This window comes from Seriola aureovittata, chromosome 3, assembly GCF_021018895.1.
Source record: "Seriola aureovittata isolate HTS-2021-v1 ecotype China chromosome 3, ASM2101889v1, whole genome shotgun sequence".
Taxonomy (NCBI): domain Eukaryota; kingdom Metazoa; phylum Chordata; class Actinopteri; order Carangiformes; family Carangidae; genus Seriola; species Seriola aureovittata.
In genome coordinates, this window is record NC_079366.1 from 25,396,980 (window position 1) to 25,417,696 (window position 20,717).

Consider the following 20,717-nt stretch of genomic DNA (forward strand, 5'->3'; position numbering starts at 1 on the left):
TGCCTTACTATACTATGACTTTTTATGCCTTACTATACTATGTCGTTTTTATGCCTTTTTATGACTTACTATACTATGTCGTTTTTATGCCTTTTTATGACTTACTATACTATGTCGTTTTTATGACTTTTTATGCCTTACTATACTATGACTTTTTATGCCTTACCAGACTATGTCATTTTTATGACTTTTTATGCCTTAATATACTATGACGTTTTTATGACTTTTCATGCCTTACTATACTATGACTCTTTATGACTTATTATACTGTGACTTTTTATGCCTTCGTATACTATGTCATTTTTATGACTTTTTATGGCTTACTATCCTATGTCGTTTTTATGACTTTTTATGACTTACTATACTATGACTTTTTATGCCTTACCATACTTTGTCGTTTTTATGACTTTTTATGCCTTACTATACTATGATGTTTTTACGACTTATTATGCCTTATTATACTATGACGTTTTTATGACTTTTCAAGCCTTACTATACTATGACTTCTTATGCCTTACTATAATACTATGTCATTTTTATGACTTTTTATGCCTTACTATACTATGACTTTTTATGACTTACTATAGTATGATGTTTTTATGACTTTTTACTCCTCACTATAGTATGACGTTTTTATGCTTTAATATACTTCGTCTTTATGTCTTTTTATGCCTTATTATACCATGATGTTTTTATGCCTTACTATACTATGAAGTTTCTATGACTCTTTACTCCTTACTCTACTATCATGTTTTTATGACTTTTTATGTCTTACTCTACCTTTATGTTGTAATATCTTACCACACTATGGCACCATTGTCCAATTGTTGCAGTAAAATCTTCAACCAAAGAAACACACCACATAATAGGTTGGTCAATTCACTTTTATTCATACTCATCTCATTCAAGTAGTGTCACCATAATCAGATTTTCTTCTCCGCCTCAGTTCCTTGGTGCTGTCTTAAACAGAAACAGTAGCTACTTGCACAGGTGTGCTGAAGGCAGATGAGACCACGTTTTACTGGGTTATAGGTTATGCTACATAAATAATGAAACTGTGGTAGTTTTGGGATTCATTTGAGTTATTGACCTGGGAAATTGCATTTCTGTTAATAAATTATGTGATTGGCTTTACAACAGTCCTGCAATAAACCCTACCTTTATAAAGGTTAAAATGTTTTTGTTGTTGTTGTTTAAACTTAATGTTGGCGTTGGAGGATGTAGTCAGTGGTCCTGTTGAACTGTATTGCACAAAACACTACCCCAAACGAGATTAAAAAGTGGATTAGTGAATTGACAGAAAATTAATTTTGCAACAATTGACAAGCAATTTGGGGCAGTTGCTCTTGCACTTTGCCTCAGTACTAATCCAGCCAGGAATAAAAGGCAAAACAGTTCAACAGCACCACACCTTTTGTCCTCCAAAATGATATAGTTGAATCAACACCTCTTTTAAATAGTTTAAATAAAAACTGAACATTATAACCTTCATGAAGGGATGATTTATTGCATGACCCTAATAAACTGTCAACTGAGTGTATTTCCAGCAGATGTTCCAAAAAAAAAGTTTTTACTTTGAAACTGATGACCGGAAGTCTTCGTTACTCCAGCCTTGTATTCATGAAGCGCCGCTTTCTCTACACAAGCGAGCGGCACCCGCGCGGCACCGGCCCACCGGCTGTCACATGGCTTAATATGGGTGTAGAGGATTCTGTTTGCCGGTCAGATATGTGACTCCGAGGCACAAGTTCTAGGCTGAAAGTTTGCTTACTAATTACGAGAAAGAGGAACACAAAACCCGGGACAAAGGTTAGCTAACCGTGTGACTGCCGCCCACAGGGGACTTTCGCTTCTCCGTTAAGTTTTCTCAGATGCCTGTTCCCGAAAACGCCGCTTGTTTACGCGACTGTTGCTGTTGAAAGTTAACGGGTAAGACACTCATTGAATTTTTAATTTGGTGAAGCTTCAGTACACATCGCTTCATGAGTGTAGTCAACTGCGCAACAAGTTTTTTAACTCTCTGGTTGTTGTTGTTGTTGCACCCGGTCTGAACAGCTGACTCACCGACTGAGGGCCGGGGGCACCGGGACACCGCCGCCGCTGAGAACATAAAAGCGCCTTGTAAGCCCCTCCATGGGTTGACCAGCCTCACTGTCTGAAAATGATCGGGTCACCGGACCTATTGGCCTTCACCGGCACAGAGGGGTTTGGGGAAGGAGAGGAGGACCAGGAGGCTCAGAGTCTACCTGAAGAGCTCTCTGTCCCCCTTTCACCTCCCTCCCACCCCTGGACCACCTCCGCCCAGTTCCGCAGAGACTTTATACTGGTGGCTGAATTCTCAGAGCAGGTGAGTGTGTTTGTTTTAGAATATGGAAAACACTGCTGTTCTCCACAAAGTACAACAATGTATTCAGATTCTGTACTCAACCAAAAGCACCAATACAGAAATGTGAAATACTCATCAAATCCTTCATTCAAAATCTCACAAGTATTAACAGCAAAATGAACTTGAGGTGTATGATAATAATGATATATTAAACTACATAATATAAATGTTTGTATGTTATAGTTTTGCAGTGTAACTTTGTAGGATTCAGTAATAATAATGATATGCATTGCTTGATTATTTTGGCCAAACAACACTCACATATATGAATTACCTCTTTTTTCTTTTAGTTGTTTAACTTAAACAAAGCACTGAAGTTCATGAAAATATGTGGAATATTTAATTTTTAATATTTATTTAAATTTCCTCTTTGGTTTTTGGATCTACACAGTGAAGTCATATTGCTATGTTGCGGCTCAGTTGTTGTCAGGGTAATGGTGTCTCAAAAGTAATGGTGTTGTTTATTCAGGAAGTCACAGTGAGATTAAGATCTTTTTTTTGCAAGAGAGTCTTGAGAACAAACTATATACATACTTATCACAAGACAGCAAGTCAGTGACACACAGCAACCATCACACACACTGACACAATCATTAAAACAATCACAGATATTAGTAGAAATATCAACAAGCACAGCATTCCCCAGAGAAATGAGTGTCTTGAAAATGTATAGTACTGGAAACCAACTTTCCACAGAGAAACGTTTAGAGCTAATCTCTCCTGTGATCTCGTGTCAGTTTCTCCAAATATGTCAACAACTTTCACATCATGGTTTTATGAAAGAAAAAACTGCCGCACCTAATTACCTAATTAAGCTGCACCTAATAATTATTTTCATTATGGATAAATCCGTCCATTTATTTTCCCTGATAAATTGTTTTGTCTATAAAATGTCAGAATATTGTTAAAAAACAAAAAAAGAAGATCCATCACAGTTCCCAGAGCCTGAGGTAACAGAGCAAATGTCTTCAGGTTTCTATTATAAAACAGAGGAAAGCAGCAAATCATCAAAATGGAGAGAAAGTTTGGTGTTTTTCAGCCCTACAAATCTCTTCTGTGTTTTCAGGTGGGTCCAAAACCTGTACTGACGATACCGGACGACCCCAGGGTCATCGGCACCTTTGACCTCAACCACTTCTCTGTTCGCCTCATGTCTGTGGATTACCAGGCGTCCGGCCCCGTCCACACTACTCATGCCACCCCCGGCCCCCGCCTCAACTTCAGCGAGGACTCCAAAGTGATCCTGGGAGACTCAGCGGAGGATGCTTTTGCATACGTTCACCACCTGACCCTGTACGACCTGGAGGCTCGCGGCATGGTGCGTCCTTTCTGTATGGCCTACGTGTGTTCGGACCAGGCGAAGCTGATGGAGAACTTCTCCGAACTGTCGACATGCTTCTCTCAGGCGTCTGACAGCCTTAAGACGGGAAACAGGCAGGCGTTCTCTATGGAGCTGCAGAGAAAACTGCAAGAACTCGAGTAAGATCATGTAGCTATGTATTAGAGCCTGACTGATACATCAGCATACACCACTGGTTATTGGCTGATATTAGATTATTATTACAGTAATTTGTCCCGCGTTAACAGATGCAACAAAGCTAACGGGACAGTGAGAGTGATGCCGGTTGAGTTTAGTCGATATACACCCTCACAGTTCTGGGCAGAAATCCAATCAGCCACATTAAACAACAGAGCACACAGAGCACCCAGCCTGGGTGAAGTCAGGAGTAAAACAGACCTTAGGTTTCCAGGCAGAGAAACCGGGCAGTGAAACACCACCTTTCAGTCTTTAAGTCTGCTGACTAAATACAACTCTCTGTTTCAGGTACACACGGTTGACTTTGCTGCAGGAGACAGAACATGTGACGACAGTAAATGGGTTCACAGAAGTTGGAGAGAAAGACGGAGATCTTGAAGCTGTAGAGCGTTCAATATTAAATCACAGAGACCTCCTCCGCCAGGTCACATCCTACCCAAACAGGAAGCTCAAACAGCCTGACTTTCTGCCCTACGACCCAGCTGACTCCCTTACTGATCCTACTGCGTTACTGCCTCCTGAGCTCTGTCCCTCCGCCTCCACCTCCACCTCCAACTCCTACAAGTCCGAGCACCGTCTGAAGCAGCTGCACGAGCTCTGCAATGGTTACTTCCTCTCCTTAATGAAGGATCAGCTAGCAGACACAGAGCGCAGCCTTCGTGGTGACAGGAGTGTCCTGCGAACTGCTCGCGTGTCACGTTCGCTTTCCAGGAGGCTCATGCTCACCAACTTCCTGTTTGAGCTGTGGAGACCAGAGGATGAAGAGGAGGAGGAGAGGGAGAGCACTGAGCCAGAGCTACAGAGGGCGAGTAAGAGCGTTGTTGAGGTGTCAGAGCCAATGAGCCTGGAATCATTCTGCTCCTGTGTGGAGGAGATCCCGATCAAACTGGAGGCAGGAGAAGCCGGGACAGTGACCCCTGACCCCAGCATTGCCACGGAGATGACAGGAAGTGTGAGCAGTGGCGACAGCATTGAAGTGCTCGGGACTGAGAAATCTTATCGGACGCAACATGCCATCGCTGGATCTGACAGCAGAGGTACGTCCACTGACAGATAATCAGTTAATCGTTTAAATCCCTTATCAAGCAAAAATACCAAACACCACCTAGTTTCAGCTTCTCAAACGGGACGATCTGCTGCTCTGTATCAATGTAAAATGAATTCTTTTTGATTTTGGGCTGTTGGTCAGGCAAAACAAACAATTTGAAACAAGCTCTTTGAAGTCATGTTGCTAGCAACGCGTCTCTAAGGATGATAAGTTAGTCTGATGTCAGTCAGACATTGTATAGACAGAGTAATTAACTTGACTAATCAAAAAAAAGATGAATCCAGTCATATTACAATACGCCTCTATTACAACAGGTCCAGCTGACAGTTTACTCTCTTCAGCAGAAACACCGGTCATGCTGATGGACACGTCTGTCAGGCGAGCGACAGTAGATGCAGGCGCCAGGCGTGTGCGAGCGTACGCCAGACGAGCCAACAGCGAGGACAGCATTGAGGTTCTGAGCACCACCGAGTCCATCTTTCCAGATGACCTCACCGCCATCACAGAGGAAGATGCGGAGCACCAACCTCTGAGCAATGGCTTTGACAACGAGGAAGAAACACTGACGGAGTGTAAGGCTGACGATGCTCTCATAGAGGAGAAAATACTGAATGCAGCTACTACAGGAAATGAAAATGAAAATGAACTTCCTGTTCAGAAAGATGATGGTTGTGTTGATGAGGACAAGCCTTTAAAGCAAATAACCCTCAGTGATGGCGCCGTGATCAAAGAGGAACCGGCCATCGAGAGTTTGAAGAAGAATCAAGTCCATGAAGACAACAATCTTGAGAAGACGCCCAAACTACAACAAGGTAATAAATAAATAAATCAGGTGGATAATAAAATGATTCCTCAGCATCTCTGTAACTGTATCTCTACACTAACAGTTCTTCGAAAGTTCTTTTCATTATTGCCAAATAACTGGAGGTTATGGAATTATATTTACACTCCAATACTGTACGCACAATTAAAGAATTTGGAGGAGCACAAATGGTTATTTCTAGATGTATTTTATCATGCAAGGAATAATTTTATTTGAGCAAACAAAAATGTTCTCTGTGCTCAATAAATTTTGCTATTATTAGTTTGCTATTATCCACATAAGTGCACAGTAATAAGGTTCAAAAGGTCCTGTTACATGTTCACAACTGAGGCACGATATAAAACCGTAAAAAGGAAATCATGTGTAGAACAGGTTCCACAGGGAATCCTTCGGTAACAATGCAATAGCGCACTTAAAATATAAGTTTAAATACACATGAGATTACAGGAAGTCTTTAAATTACGGGGGGTGGACTACTCCACGATATAATATAAAATATGTATAGTAAGGGGGTAGAGGGGGAGAAAAAATCCTAAATAGCCAATTGATGCCCTATCAGATCACCTATTACAGGTTTTGTATGTCAGTGAGCTGTAACATTAAAATAACATTTAGTTTAGAGCTTTAAAGTTCTGTTTCAGAAGCTCTTCTTTACTTTCTTGTTAAATATCTTGTGACCTCTCAGATTGATCTTTTCATTAACTGGGGAAACTGTTTTTTACAGAAGCGGTGAAGTTGATGCCAAAGTGGTCTGAAGCCCATCAGACGTTGCAGTCAGTGGAGGTGGACCGCTGGTCTCCACCCTGCGCTCCTCTCAGGCTGCTGAGCATCGACGAAGCGTCTGACTGCACCAGCTTTACGGGCTCCTCAGAACCCCCATCTCCCACCCAAAATATCCACAGCAACGCCCATTTAGATAAGAGGAGGAGAAGGAAGGCTGGACTCAGAGCCCTCAGGTTCATCAAACAGAACTCATTCTCCCAGCATGCCGTATTTTGCCTCCTGAGCGGCCGGCCACTGGTTGTCGTCGGAGGAGACGAGGGTTTGGTCAGGAAGCTGGTGGACGCTCTGAGTCTCTTCCTGCCTGCTCCCGGTCCTGATGGAAATGCAGTGATGCCGTCTCTGTCCATGCCACTTCAACTGACCGACCTGCTCACGTGGAGACTGATAGGAATACACAGGTACGCCATAACACACTGTCAGCTCATGATTACTGGCCAAAAGGGAAAAAAATCTACTAATGCAGCTTTGAATATTGCTTGTATGCACAATATGGCACAACCTTGAAATAACGCCTCAAAACTCAACAAGATCTGGGGACGGACCTATCCAATGAATTAAATTCTACATAAAATTCACTAATTCACTATACAACGTTGTTATTATTACCACGTTAATCATTATGGTCTTGTACCATGTGAAAAACATTCTGGTTGAATGTATTGGAAACTGTAAACTGGGCTTATATCTGTCATTTTGGTCACTCTATCACTATGTGGCTTTACACTTTCACTGGCCGGACATTTGATCCTGCTGAAGTTCTGCATAATGTTAAACTTGAGAAACTTAGATCCTCTCTCACGGGTTCAATAAAGACATTTGAAGAAACCTGGAACCCCCCGTCTGAAATATATTGATCTGCTTAACATTTCACAAGAGGACTGAACAGGGTTACTTGTATTTGTATCCTTTTATCTACTCAATTCTTTTTATTTACTTATCGTTATTATTTTGTTTGTTATCGTCTTTTTTTCTGTTTCCTCCTTTCTCCCCTCCCTTGGTGTTTCATGCTGAGTAGGGTGGGGGTTGGCGTATGTGGGTCTGTAAATGCTGTCTGTTCTGTATCTGCAGCCTTAACTACTTTATCATGTGACCCACCGTGATAACTGTTGTTATCTACGCAGCTTTACTGAATGCATTCAGTATGTACTCATAAAAACATACTTTGTAATTAATACTCACCTCTTTTTCTTCTTGACCAGATCATCCTCCAGCTCCTCGTCCACCATTATCCACTCTCTGACTCGCTACAGTCGTTATTTGGCCTTGCTGGACCTGGACCAGAGGACTCTGCGCTGTCCATCATACTCCGGCTCTCTCGTCGGCAGACTGGCCAATCATCACACTGGCATCAGCCGAGGCATCACCTACCTGCTGCACCTGGAGAGCTGCCTGACTGTGCTGGCCAACCAGGCTCTGCTGTACACGTTTAGTCCTGCTGCCCAACGTCTAAGCGCTGCAGGAGGGAAGGAAGATTCAGGAGGCGAGGATTTTCTGGTCACACGAGGATTCTGCAGCAGTGAAAACGATTTGAGAGTGATGAGCTTCCTGTCTGACCTCGTCAAACAGCGCCACGCAGGACGTGGACCTCCGGTTTTAAGATTTTCTTATGGCTCAGCGCAGCTCCACAGAAATACATACACAACATAGAGTCCAAAGACACAGGAGGAACAAAAGATTCTTATCGCTTCGACAAAATGCACTGATCTCTCTCCATGACTGAAGCAGAAGGTTAAACATCATCTGGCACTGTGAAGACAAAAGAATCACACTTGTAATGTTTTAATCTGCTGTGTTTGTGTGTGTGTGTGTGCGTGTGTGTGTGTGTGTGTGTGTGTGTGTATGATTCCAGCTTTGGGTCATGTATCTCTGGAATACTGAACATTAGTGCACTCGTGCCTGGGGCACCAAAAACCTTGATGTGCTGGCAGCCACTACACCTGAAGTATTGTTTGTTTGTTTTTTTAATTGCAGTGTTTTTAAAATGTAGCCCAATCACTGGAATACCTATGAACTCTTTGTAATTCAAGATAATTGAGCCACAGATGAACATTGTGCAAAAAAAAAAAAAAACCCTTTTGTAGATCTGTGAGTACTGTGAAGGCAGCGTGGTACCGAGGCTGCTAGATGTTGGAGTTTGGTGCTTCTGTCCTCCTTAACTCTTATAAAAGCTTGTTGCTGTGTCATTTAGCATTGAGCCAGACCAACTCGGTTCAGAGGGGTTAATTTTTCAGGACTTAACATCATTGCTGTTGAAACAAGCACCGGTTCAACTGGGCCGAAGCTAAAACTGGATGGACACTGAAAATTGTACATCGAGCTTCATGCAGGACGGGCATGTGGTAAAGAACAAAAGTTTAATTTTAATAATTACCAGTGGTGGGAGTATTCAGGTAAAAGTATCAATACTCCATTACAAATAAAAATCCAACATTCAAAATCCCACTCAAGTAAAAGTACATAAGTATTATCAGCAAAATTCACTTTAATCAATCTTTTATCAAAAGTAAAAGAGCTCATTTTAAAGTAAAAAAGGTCCCAGTGAGTGATATTTTATTATATACACACATTTGTTTCCATTCTTCAGACTTTTCAATAGTCTTTGCAGTTATTTGTGAAATATCTATAGATCTGAAACATGACAAGCATCCGCATCTAGAGGGACAAGGGGGGGAAGTTAGAAATGTAATACTTGTTTTTATGAGATTATGTTTTTTAAATTAAACCAGGAAATTAACAAATAACTAATAGATAAATATGGTGCAGTAAAAAGTACAGCACTCTGTCTGAAGTGTAGTTGAGTAAATGCAATTAATTACTTTTCCCCACTGACTGTTTTCTGCACTCTGGCTTTAGACCTCAGTTAAACCACATGTGCAGCAGGGTTCAGTTGAACCTCAGTGAATACTCGTTAATCAATAAGCTGACAATCAGAACATCTGATTTGTTTGAAAGTACTGTACTTATGTACACCAGCCGTACTTTACTTGATAATTCCATGTTATGCCACTTTATACTTGTACTCTGCTTCATACAGGGAAATACTTCCCTCAACTATATCTATTTGAAATGTTTAGTTATTTGTCAGATTCAAATTGAAACAAAATATAAGCAGAGAAATTGTGTTATTGTAGTTAAAATTAGTCCCACTTTTACTACTGACATTTAAAGTATATTAGTCATGTACTTTTACATAAACTTTTGAATGTATTTGAACTGCAGCTGAAACAGAGCAACAGCCTCCTCCTGTTAAACACTGTACTTTTGTTATTCTAATGATGCAAATATGAGCCGATTTCAGCATGTGTATATTTACAATAAATAAAATCATATTTTACACAGGAACTCTACATTTGAAGAAATAATTCAGCAACCAAGACTTATATTTCCTTTCCTTTCTTTTGGCCAAAGTGGTTCATAAAGCTGTCAGCTTTTTAATTTAATTTAAAGTGTCACATAATGGCCTCAATTACAATAATAAAAAAAAAAAAGAATATCCAAAAGTATTTCCAGAAGGTAATGAACATACAAAATAAAAATCATACAGCGCAGAGCTCTGTAGCCAGTTCCCACCAACAAGCCATTAAAGAACAAAGCAACATATTGTGTCTCTATGCAGTTATTAAATACTGAATAACAGTGAGGATGTTATTGTGCGTATCACAGTCTGTGCAGCTTTACTCCGACGTCTGTGTGAAACTGAAAACTCTCAGTACTTGAGCCTGTGCAGAGGAGGCGGCCGCACAGTGACCTCTGCATTTCAGGACGTTCACGATTCTGGCAGTAGCATCGATGTGCATCAGGACAAGCTGCAACCAGCAAGAACAAAAAGTACAATTATTTTAAAAATGTTTCAGCTGTGCAGAGTCAGTTTTTGATTCATTAATTTTAATCATTTAATTATTAAGTTCCATATTAACATTTACTTAATTACACTTACAATTTTGATGAAGCACTGAGGGGACGAAAAAATATATTATGACACATCAACTCATGGGCTACTTCAAACCCTTAATTACTACCAGTGCTGAAATGAAAATGAATCAAGAACTATAATGATTGATTAAATTCATTAATCAAAAAAGGTAAAAAGTCATTCATGATGCACTGACTACTGAATGACGGATTGTCGGATCGATGTGACTGACTAAATTTGAGAACTATATAATTTAGGGCTGCGACTAACAACTCTTCATTTTCGATTAATCTGCTGATTATTAAATAATTGAAAATTATTTGATAAGAAAAACTGATGCAGATGAATCTTTAGTCAAATCGATGAATCGTCTAATGAAGAGCTCCACTGAGGTTCGCAGAAGTGATGTTTAGCTCCAGCTGATAGAACAATCATCTCAATCACTTCCACAGAGAGGAATACAGATTTTAAATTAAAAATGCAAAGGGGTAAAGAATTATTGCTGCATGATCTTCAGGTTTAAGAGTTGGTCTCGGCTGAACACAGATGGTAGTGACGTAAATGTGAACTACATGGAAACTAACAGGCATCCCCTCAGTTTAATGCCATTCTGCTGATATACAGCTGGTGGCAGTAAATTGAGCAATGCAGCAACAAAAGGCAGGAAAGAAAACGACTCATGTCAGTTTTTTTTTTTTTTTTTTTTTTTAAACTTACAGAGTTTACATCTGATTTGCAAACGGTTTACGAGGACGGTAATGTTCGGTATATTTGTGAGGCCTTAAAGGTTTCACATGATGTGTTTGTGAGCGAAAACTCGACATGGTACTTCAGCTTACAGCCTGCCTTTAAAGCTTTTTCACACTGCTAAAAATAAAGAAGCCACTACAGGCTTTTCCTTTAAATGTGGAATCTGAGGGGAAAACCAAAAGCCAGAAGGACTGAACAGCTGATGAGAGTTGTGGGACTTACAGCTGACACTGTGACGAAACGTTCACTCGGGGAAGACAGAGTTTAACAGCCGCTGGTCGGGAGGAACAGACACAGAAGGTTAAAATTGAACACCACAGCAGGCAAAGTCGATAGTGAAGGATCACCACAGGTGGCAGGGCGACTTACAATATGTGCTGATCACCACCACATCAGGAGAGGACATGGAAAAAAAGGCAACAGATCAGATCCACTGCCTCTCACTACCTTTAACATCCACCATAAAGGAAAATGAAAACTTTACAGCTGCTATTTCCTAGCTCAAAAGGGCCGTTGTGCTTTTCAGCAGGTTATAAATTTAATATGACTCACTGGTCCCAGCTCTCTGTTGAAGAAGACAGAGTGGGCATGATGTAACGAAGAAAGGGTAATGAATTATCCCCATCTGTCAGAAACACAAACAAACAGATGCTATGTTATGGTGCTGTGTTGTTTCAGCTTCATTTAACAATACACTGAAGAGTTTTCCACCACTGGTGGCGCTGTAGAGCTACATGTCGATGGGTGGATGCTTGTATTTGTATCTCGTGCTCCATCTACACATGCATGACGACACACACGGACACCACCTGTAAGGAGGTGACGTGATACAAATCTCTGCTGCCATGAGAACCTTAAAAAAAAATAAGATTTTAAAACAGCAAATAAAAGGCTGTGAATAATTTTGAAGGTGCTGAGTTGTTGCCACTCAACTACACAAGAAATATGACTGAAGTTTGGTGAAAAATAATGCCACATTCACTGGTAAAGATGGGAAAGATTCCTTTGTTAACAACTTGCAAGCTCAAGGTGGTTGTATGATTACAGTCAAATAATTATTAAAATTTTGTGCATTGAAAATATAACACAATGTACATTATATTTGGAAATAATGACACTGAACAATGATCTGTGGTGTGTGCCACATGTCCGTATTTGTTTCATTTTCAGTCGGGTATGTCGGATGTTAACGTGAGAGCTATTACTTTGATATGACATAAATTCAGCATTAATAAGAGTTTGAGAAAGTTAAAACCCCGCCTACTTTCTTACGTCAGCACACCTGGCCAATAGCTGTGTGAAGCGGGTGTGATTGTCAAGTTGCAACTTCAATAAGTTACAAAACTTGTCAGACTCAGACACTTTTAGACCATCTGACAAGCACTTCATGTGAGGCTTTGGGGAGCAGTAATGTTGGCTGTGCCAGGGACCAGCGGGCGGTGTATGTTGGTGTAGTTCTTACATTTTGCCACTGGACGTTGCTGAAGGTTGCAAATCACTTGTTCACTCCTTTAATGTTTTTCCTGTTGCTGAATTTCATGCTGAGAAATTATGAACCTAAAACATCTTTGCATAAAGTCACTATTTTAGATGACTTAACTTATTATGGAGATTAAATAAATCTATAAAATAATAAGAAAATAAATGTGGAAATATAAACTGGAATAAATAAGTAAATTAAAAAAAAGGAAATATGAAGAGAAATATTTCATTCTTGTTTATATTTCCACATTTATTTCTTTATTCTTCTTACTTACTTTACTCCTATGATAGATAATGGACGTTGAGATTTCAGTGCACGACCCTACTAGAGGATAAGCGGTAGAAAATGAATGAATGAAGGATTCATTATTTATTGACGCCCACACACCTGATGTGTTTTCCACCTCCTGTGTGATTTCCCGTAAGAAGGAGTTGAGACGTTCTGTGTCGGAGGACAAATTTTCCCAGAGCCACTGGAGAGCCCACACATTCTCCTGAGAGACAGAAGAAATATCGGTTATAAACGTTTACATCCTCATTTTCAGCTTCATGTCTCATCCAGACGTTTTCAGGAAAAGACAAAAAGTGAGAAAAGGTTGCTTCTATCACGAGATATCAGAGATATAAAGTTTAAGATAATTCACCCATAGATGTCAAAATTACTTTTATTACAGTATATATTCCAACCTCCACTATGGAAAACATTGGTCACAGAGGAAATCTGAACCCTAACCTAAATTTGTTGATCCATTTCTTTTATAACTTCAAACAAATTAGGATATCTTTAAAAAGCTACTGGATAAAGAACATACTGTTGAGAACATAGCAACTGCAACAGATCATGACAGTGAATTCTTGGGAGAACAACACAAGCTTAAGACTGAAACAATATATTGAATTTCAGCTAAAGAAATAGCTGAGGAGGAACATGAAAACTGTGAAAGCTGTTTGTCCACACAGGATGTCACATCTAAGATGGAGAGGAAGAGAAAAATACCTTAAAGGTGTTGAGCACAGGGAGTGCTGGGCTCAGGGCACCATTGAGGATTCTCAAACCTAAAGCGCCTGTTACCAACAGTAACAAGGCCTGATCGGGGTACACCTGTAAACACAAACTCACATTTATTAAGAGTTTATCACCCCTTGTTTGAACTTGATGTTTGCATCTAAACACACTTACCTCCAGGAAGATCCATGGGATCTGTATGTTTGACCCGTGCTGCTTGTGCAGTATCACATCATTCACAACTTCCTTTGCTTCCTGAAGTCCAGACAGACAGACAGACACACACAGACACACACACACACACACACACACAGAGTGCAAACAACCATTAAAGATAAATGAAAATTTCTAAAGAAGAAAAGAGTTGGGAATAAACTAGAAATACATACATGTAGAAACTCTGCGTTCGGTGCTGGTAGAGCGGTGACTGAACCAGAAGGTGTGTTGACAACTGTGAGTAAACGAGTCCAACACTGAGACTGGATCAGGAAAACATCAGACATACAGTCACACACTGGAAAATGCTCAACTTGATTTATATGGCTTAGTTCATACCCATGTGGAAACTGAGTGTGGTTTAAATGAAAATAAAAAACATTCACAATCAGTTTGTCACTACAAACAAACAAACAAACAAACAAACAACACACAAGCTGTACTCAGTGGCTCACACACAACTGTCATTAAAAATATCATCAGAGAGAAGAAATGTTTTGAAAAAGGGCAAGTGCAGGTCTGTGCACATCTCAAGTCCTCGGGGGGACCATAAAAGCATATAAAATAAATGCAGCTTCACCAGACTTTGAATTGACCTCAGAGGAGCAGAGACAGGTGACTTGAGAAGTCTGCGTGGCTTCTGTCATGACACCAGGAAAGAGCCGTGTTTTATGTAACTGCTTTAAAACCCAGAAAGAACACGATGAAAACTAAGTGAAAAGCAACACGGGAGGAGTTACTAACAATCTGAGCTGAGTAAAGATCACAAACACTTAACACTTAGTTACACATTTGATTTGATTTTCCATTACCTTTAATGTGAATTCTGGTGTTTACCGGAAGTCAGTGCAGGGATGTTAGGAAAAATAAACAGAGTATCTTAGTAATGTGTTGGGTCACCACATGCTGTTAGAGCAGCTCTGAACTCTTCTGAACAAACACCATTCTTCCAAAAGTTAAGAGAGCGCTGTCTTACACGTCAAAATCTCCCATAGGTGTTCAACTGGGTCAATATCTGGTGACTGACCTTCGTTCGTAACTCATTTTTCAGGCGTTTCCTGTTATTTGTCCCCCATCTGTAGGGTTAATGGGCTTTTTGTAATCTGTATTACAGCTGTACAAGTCTCTCCAGGTTTTTTCAATATATAGAAGGACAAAAACATTTCTAAAAAGCAAACTAAGCAGGGATGTTCGTTGTAGACTTACATCAATGAAGACAGCAAAGCAGAATCTCTGAACCCTGAGAGCAAACTTCACCAGCTCAGCACGCTTCAGTGGAACAGCATCTAGAGAGAAGAGGGAGTTTCACCTCATGTAAGAAAATGTTTTGAGATTTTCTTTTGTGTAAATGGCGGCGATAGAAACACAGTATATATTTATCTGACCTTTAATTGGCTCCCATGGTGCATCGGGACAGCAGAGCTCTGCCGGCTGACTGACTGTCAGCTTTGGTGCCGTCGCCGTTTCAAAGATGCGGAGATAGAAGAGGAAGAGGGACGGCGTGAAGCGGGAGGCGGGGGCGTTCACCGAGGGGAACAAACTGTTGCAAGCCGTCATGAAGTGTCCGTCCATGCACATGAAGAACGGGATGAGGTCTTGAACCTGCTGGAAGCTACCAGAGACATAAACCAGATACAGCACGTAAACAACATGACGTTACCAATCATGGCTAGATATATAAATCTATGAATGAGATTTTATTTTCCAAACATAGTAAGACTTTAATTTTTCTAATTTCTGAACCTGCATTCACTTACTTATTTTCATTATTGATTAATTTTTTGTTAATCTTCTTCATTTCAATAATTGTGCAAGAAAATAAAAGCCCATCACAATCTCCAACAGTCCAGAACCAGAAAATATGAAGATTATAATCAATATTATTTGAACTACTGACAATTTTCTTTATCAATTAGTCTACCGTTTGTTTTCTCGATTAACAGATTATTCATTTGGTCTATAAAATGTCAGCAAATAGTAAGAAAATTTCCATAAAAATTTTCCCGAACCTGTTGAAGTATATTCAGTTTACGATCAAAGTAGAAACTAAGAATTCAAGAAAATATTCAGATTTGAGCCATTTTTTCCCCCAAGAATAAAAAAAAAAATCCTAATAACTGAGAAGCTGTAACATGGAAAAATTTGGTCAATGTCAATTGTTTCAGATCTAATTTATAACAAAAGAAAACATGTACAAACTTTTCTCTGAACAATGATCAGTCAACTATACAACAAAAGTGCTATTTACATTTTTAGGGAATATTTACTGTGAACTACACAAGCATCTCAATTTGTGCTGACAAAATACATCATGAAGAAAAATGTAAATCTGATCTTTATCCGTCCCTAGATCGAGACTTCAAACATCTGTTACTGTAAGAAAAGAGATATTCCTTCCTAAAAGACCATCTTTGGTAAATAAAAGTTGAAATTAACTCACTTATACAGTAAAAGAGGAAAGCATGTAAAGTATTTGTGGTAGTTTGGACATAAACACTCACAGTGCAGAGCCATCACTCTGGACGACACGCAGGTAGCGGCTCAACTCTCTGTACCTGCAGACATGACACAGCCAGGTTTGGTTTTTAAGTAAGTGTGTGTGTGTGTGTGTGTGTGTGTGTGTGTGTGTGTGTGTGTGTGTGTGTGTATATACAGTATAGTACATCAGTATGAGAGTTCCTAAATCCATTTAGTACCTGTGCTGTTGCTGTAGCAGCTCTGTTCTCAGTAGAACTATAGAAAGCGGTTCGCTCAGGACGTCCCGCTTGCCTTTGTTTTTGCGAACACCTGACACATTCTGCCCCTTCAGCACAGACACCAGCAGGACGTCCTCCCAAGGACGAACACACAGGCTGCAGCACACACACAAAGTTAAACTAAAACTCCCCTTGTGCAACACAAAAGCTCTTATGAACTGTTGTGACATTTGAACAAACCTGTTCCTCATGGTCTTCAGCTTGACAGGTAATTGTAGTCTCTTGTAAAAATTCTGCAGTTTTTGGTTGAACTCTGGAGTGAAATCAGCCATCACCAGCTGTCTCTGCATTGATGATACGACCCTGAAGAAACCCAAACACATAAATATAAAGCTACAGGTGAATTGGTCACAGATACAACACATTGTTCTCTGTGTGTGTGGCCATGTATTTACCTGTGAAGCAACGTCGCTTTAGCCATATCAACGCAGGCAAAGGCAGACTGTATGATGAGACCTCTGCAGAGAGTCACATTAACCAAAGAAAATGAATAGACAGAAAAATTCAAACTTGAAACCATAAATGCAGAACAGGAAATGCTTCTTTCTATGCGTGAGTGCGTGTGCGTGTTTGTGTGTGTGTGCGCGTACTCTGAGGGTTGAAAATGTTTAACGAAATCTTCAGCAGCTCCAAGTCTCATGATGGCAGCAGCTCTTTCATCCTGTTCATCTGCTTTGTTCAGGAATGACGACACAAACTCGTACACAGGGGTGTAACTGCAAAAAAAAAAAAAAAAAAAGAAAAGAAAATTTTCACTGCCATCACTTTTCATACGTTGATAAGGTAAATCGTCGAAATGTGACTAACATGAGAGAAAGGTAAGGGCCCCTCGGTTCCAATTAAAAGGTACCCTGTGCAGTTTTTGACCAGATCAGAGCAGTGCTTTCATGAATGGGTCCAATTGCATTTGTGTTGTGCATGTGCACACATAGCATGCAGGTGGCACATTTAACATTCTGCTGTTGTATTCACTATTTATCTGATTAATCTTAACATTTGGTGTGGTAACGTGCCAAGAAATGTAGAACTGCACCGAAAAAAAAAAAAAGAAAACTGCTATTAAGTAAACATGAATGTAAACAATGTACAATTAAATATGTTTAAAAAAAAGACTGTGTAAATGTTTCATGCAGACGAAATACAGTCATCATATTTGTTATACCTCAAAGATAAAGCACCCTGACTGTAAACATAACTTTTGTTAAGTTAGAAGAAAACCCCATGCAGTACCTTTAAGGGACATCTTAATGCTTACAATAATATTTTAAACAACAACGTGCTTCTTACTTTGTGGCAGTAGTTAACCTCCACAAGTTGGCCATGTGGTGAATCTCACAACTATTGAATGGGTATTTGTTTTGGTAAAGTTCTGCATACATGAGGACAGATCCTGATAACATTCATGTGTTAAAGATAAATCACAGAGTTCTGATATATAAAAAGAATAAGATCATGTGAGGGTGGATAACTGTTCTGCTCTGCTGAACAACTCACTCAAAGATGCGGGCTCTCTGGTTTGGCAGGTTTACACCATAATCCTGTAACGTCTTTCCCATCATGAAGATTAATAACTGTGCAGAAAGGTCTTGTTTGAAGCACTGTAGCATCATTTCTGGACAAGAGGAAGACAAATCCAATAGTAGTGAATTAACATGTAATTACAGCTGATGACAAGCGGCTCAAATCTGAGGGTTTTCCCAAATGTAAATGTGATTTTTATGTTCACATACAGTTTTTGTATGAGCGTGAGTACCTGCACGTCGGAGGTGACCGTCTATCTCAGACAGGGTGAGTTTGAAAGTCTTCAGTCCCCCCAGCAGCGTGCCATTCCTCAGGTTGTTCCAGAAGTCGCTCCTTTTATGGCTGTTGCAGTGACATGTGCCACTGTGACACCACATTGCACACTGACCACACACACAGGACAACAATGTGGAAAAAAACAAAAGCCATTTGCAGCTTGAAAACTTGGATTTTTCTTTATCTTTACCTGCTTTAAACATTGAATCTTTCCTTGTGGTCAGTAATTTCACTCTTGATCAAACAACAGAAAATGTGACAGTGAAACTAAAATACGACATCCTCTTTGTGCAGCTTGTAACGTTCAGATTCAGAGATATGGCTGGGATCACAGGGTAAAATCACTATTATGACACCACAGTAAATGCCAATGACAACAGTGACACTATATCTTGCAACATGATCTATCAAGAATCTATAATATATCTATAAGAGGAAAACATGCCTCCATCAGGCCAATCTTATGAGGTAACATTCAATGTTATGTTTCATTTATTAAACACCCTTTTAAAAACCCAATTTTTTAGGGCAATATTTTCTAAAACCAATAAATATTTGCATTATAAAAGAAGGAAATGTGATTTTTGTTGCAGTGTTAAGAGATATTACTAGATTGAAATAAAACTGAAACCAAGCGTAACAAGCTTCACAAAAGGTAGCGTTCACTGCAGGGTGTTTGAGCTGGGCTGTACTGTAAAAGTGTTAGTGTTGTAGTACTATAACATTGTGTCTTCTAGTCATTCAGCAACATTTCACCTCTTAAATTTAAAGACACTGACAAAAGCAAAGTGTCAAATAAAATGGTAAAATGCTTCCAAGCCCGAAGGTGAGTGATGGTGTCTGGGAGACTGATACGATGTGGGAAAAGGAGAAGGGTTACCCCCTTTTTATTATTTTTTGATGTGTCTGCTTTTTTAATTTGAATTATTCCACAGTCAACGTGGCTGTGAATAATGTGGCAACTCAAGGAGGCACCAGCATCTTTAACAGGCTGCATCAACACATACCGCTGAGGCCAGCTTGTCGCAGATGTAGCAGAAGCACTGATCACACATGAGCTGGTTGCTGGCCACAGGAGCGTTGATCTCACAGTCTGTAGCCCTGAGGAGGACAGAAGGGAATCAGTGCGATTATCTCTACTGGACGACTGTATTTCACAAAGTGTGTGTGTGGAGATTTACTCACGTGAAAGGATGTATGGGGCAGTCATAGCGTGCATGAGGCAGCACCTCAGCACGACGGGAGAAGGTCACGACCAGGTCTTCATCCAGAGCATTTGGAGGTAGGACGAAATCTGAAACACAGAGGAGGAGCAGCTGGTCACTATTTATAACCTCCAATCTCACACAACTCGCTAGTGTAAAAAGTAAATATAGTTGTTACCACTCTTCTTTGTATCCTCCACCTCCACAATGAGCACCGAGGATTCACTGCATGATATAGCATGTTCTTCATCGTCTTCATCATCACTGAGGATGATTATTTCTCCATTGTCTCCCGTTGTACACATCAGAAATGTCTAGCGCAAGAAAGGGACGGAAAAGGCAAGCGCCAACTCACAGGTATGTATACAGTATACTCAAAATATCACCTGACATAGTTTGGCTGTACCCGGTCCTGCCAAAATCACATTCACTCTTCTCATACTTTTAAGAAGCTAGCTTTCTTCAAGGCAGGAAACCGAGCGGTTAAATGAACAACCGCCGCTCGTGTCACCCGAAAAGTTATTTATTTTATTGTTTACTACAAAGTCTAGTAACTTAAACCTATTAAAATACATTTAAGTAGTTGTTTTTGTTCGGTGAGCATAGTGACAGTTTCCTTACCTTTGCTGTCTGCGTAAACAAAATAATCGTAGTTTTTCGCGCCGGGTTCTCAAATCTGATGGCACCGGATGTGACGGGTTTTCTTCTTCGTCGTCTTTATAGGTGGCTGACAAGCCGATTCATAAATATACTACCGCCACCTACTGGACAAGAATGGAGCTTTAGATAAATACATACAAGCACCAATCTGGGACTGAACTGCGTAATTTCATTATTTCACATTACCTACAAATCATTTTAAAATCCCGCTTTCATTGCTGAATAACACAAACATCTTTCTTTTTTGAATAAACTTTATTCATCTAACCAACTATTTTTTAAAGTTGTGTAACAAATAAAATCTACTGACACATAGGTCTGTAGTTGACTCAGAAAATGGCCCTAAAAGTGAAAC

The 20,717-nt window shown here is 40.0% G+C and overlaps 2 protein-coding genes across 5 annotated transcripts; one reads left to right on the top strand and one right to left on the bottom strand.

Moving 5' to 3' along the window:
• Nucleotides 1-882: 882 nt before the first annotated feature.
• Nucleotides 883-10,175, top strand: smcr8b (Smith-Magenis syndrome chromosome region, candidate 8b). 4 transcript variants are annotated; one of them, XM_056372470.1, is made up of 7 exons: nt 883-1,929; nt 2,056-2,347; nt 3,453-3,865; nt 4,212-4,960; nt 5,286-5,783; nt 6,522-6,975; nt 7,777-10,175. In XM_056372470.1, the coding sequence occupies exons 2-7, from the start codon at nt 2,162-2,164 to the stop codon at nt 8,222-8,224; spliced, it is 2,748 nt and encodes a 915-aa protein (XP_056228445.1). In that variant the 5' UTR covers nt 883-1,929; nt 2,056-2,161; the 3' UTR covers nt 8,225-10,175. The 4 variants fall into 4 exon arrangements, with proteins under 4 accessions (XP_056228445.1, XP_056228444.1, XP_056228447.1 ...); XM_056372469.1 differs by having other exon boundaries at nt 885-1,929; nt 6,519-6,975; XM_056372472.1 differs by having other exon boundaries at nt 886-1,929; nt 5,316-5,783; nt 6,519-6,975.
• On the bottom strand, nt 9,866-20,372 carry zgc:112980 (uncharacterized protein LOC503706 homolog). Its single transcript, XM_056372473.1, has 18 exons — nt 20,324-20,372; nt 19,881-20,016; nt 19,683-19,791; nt 19,505-19,598; nt 18,454-18,604; nt 18,195-18,312; nt 17,291-17,416; nt 17,096-17,158; nt 16,881-17,003; nt 16,641-16,796; nt 16,446-16,499; nt 15,330-15,556; nt 15,151-15,230; nt 14,118-14,207; nt 13,903-13,983; nt 13,720-13,824; nt 13,111-13,216; nt 9,866-10,383 (listed from the first exon to the last, which is right to left on the bottom strand). The coding sequence occupies exons 2-18, from the start codon at nt 20,005-20,007 to the stop codon at nt 10,235-10,237; spliced, it is 1,959 nt and encodes a 652-aa protein (XP_056228448.1). The 5' UTR covers nt 20,008-20,016; nt 20,324-20,372; the 3' UTR covers nt 9,866-10,234.
• Nucleotides 20,373-20,717: the final 345 nt, after the last annotated feature.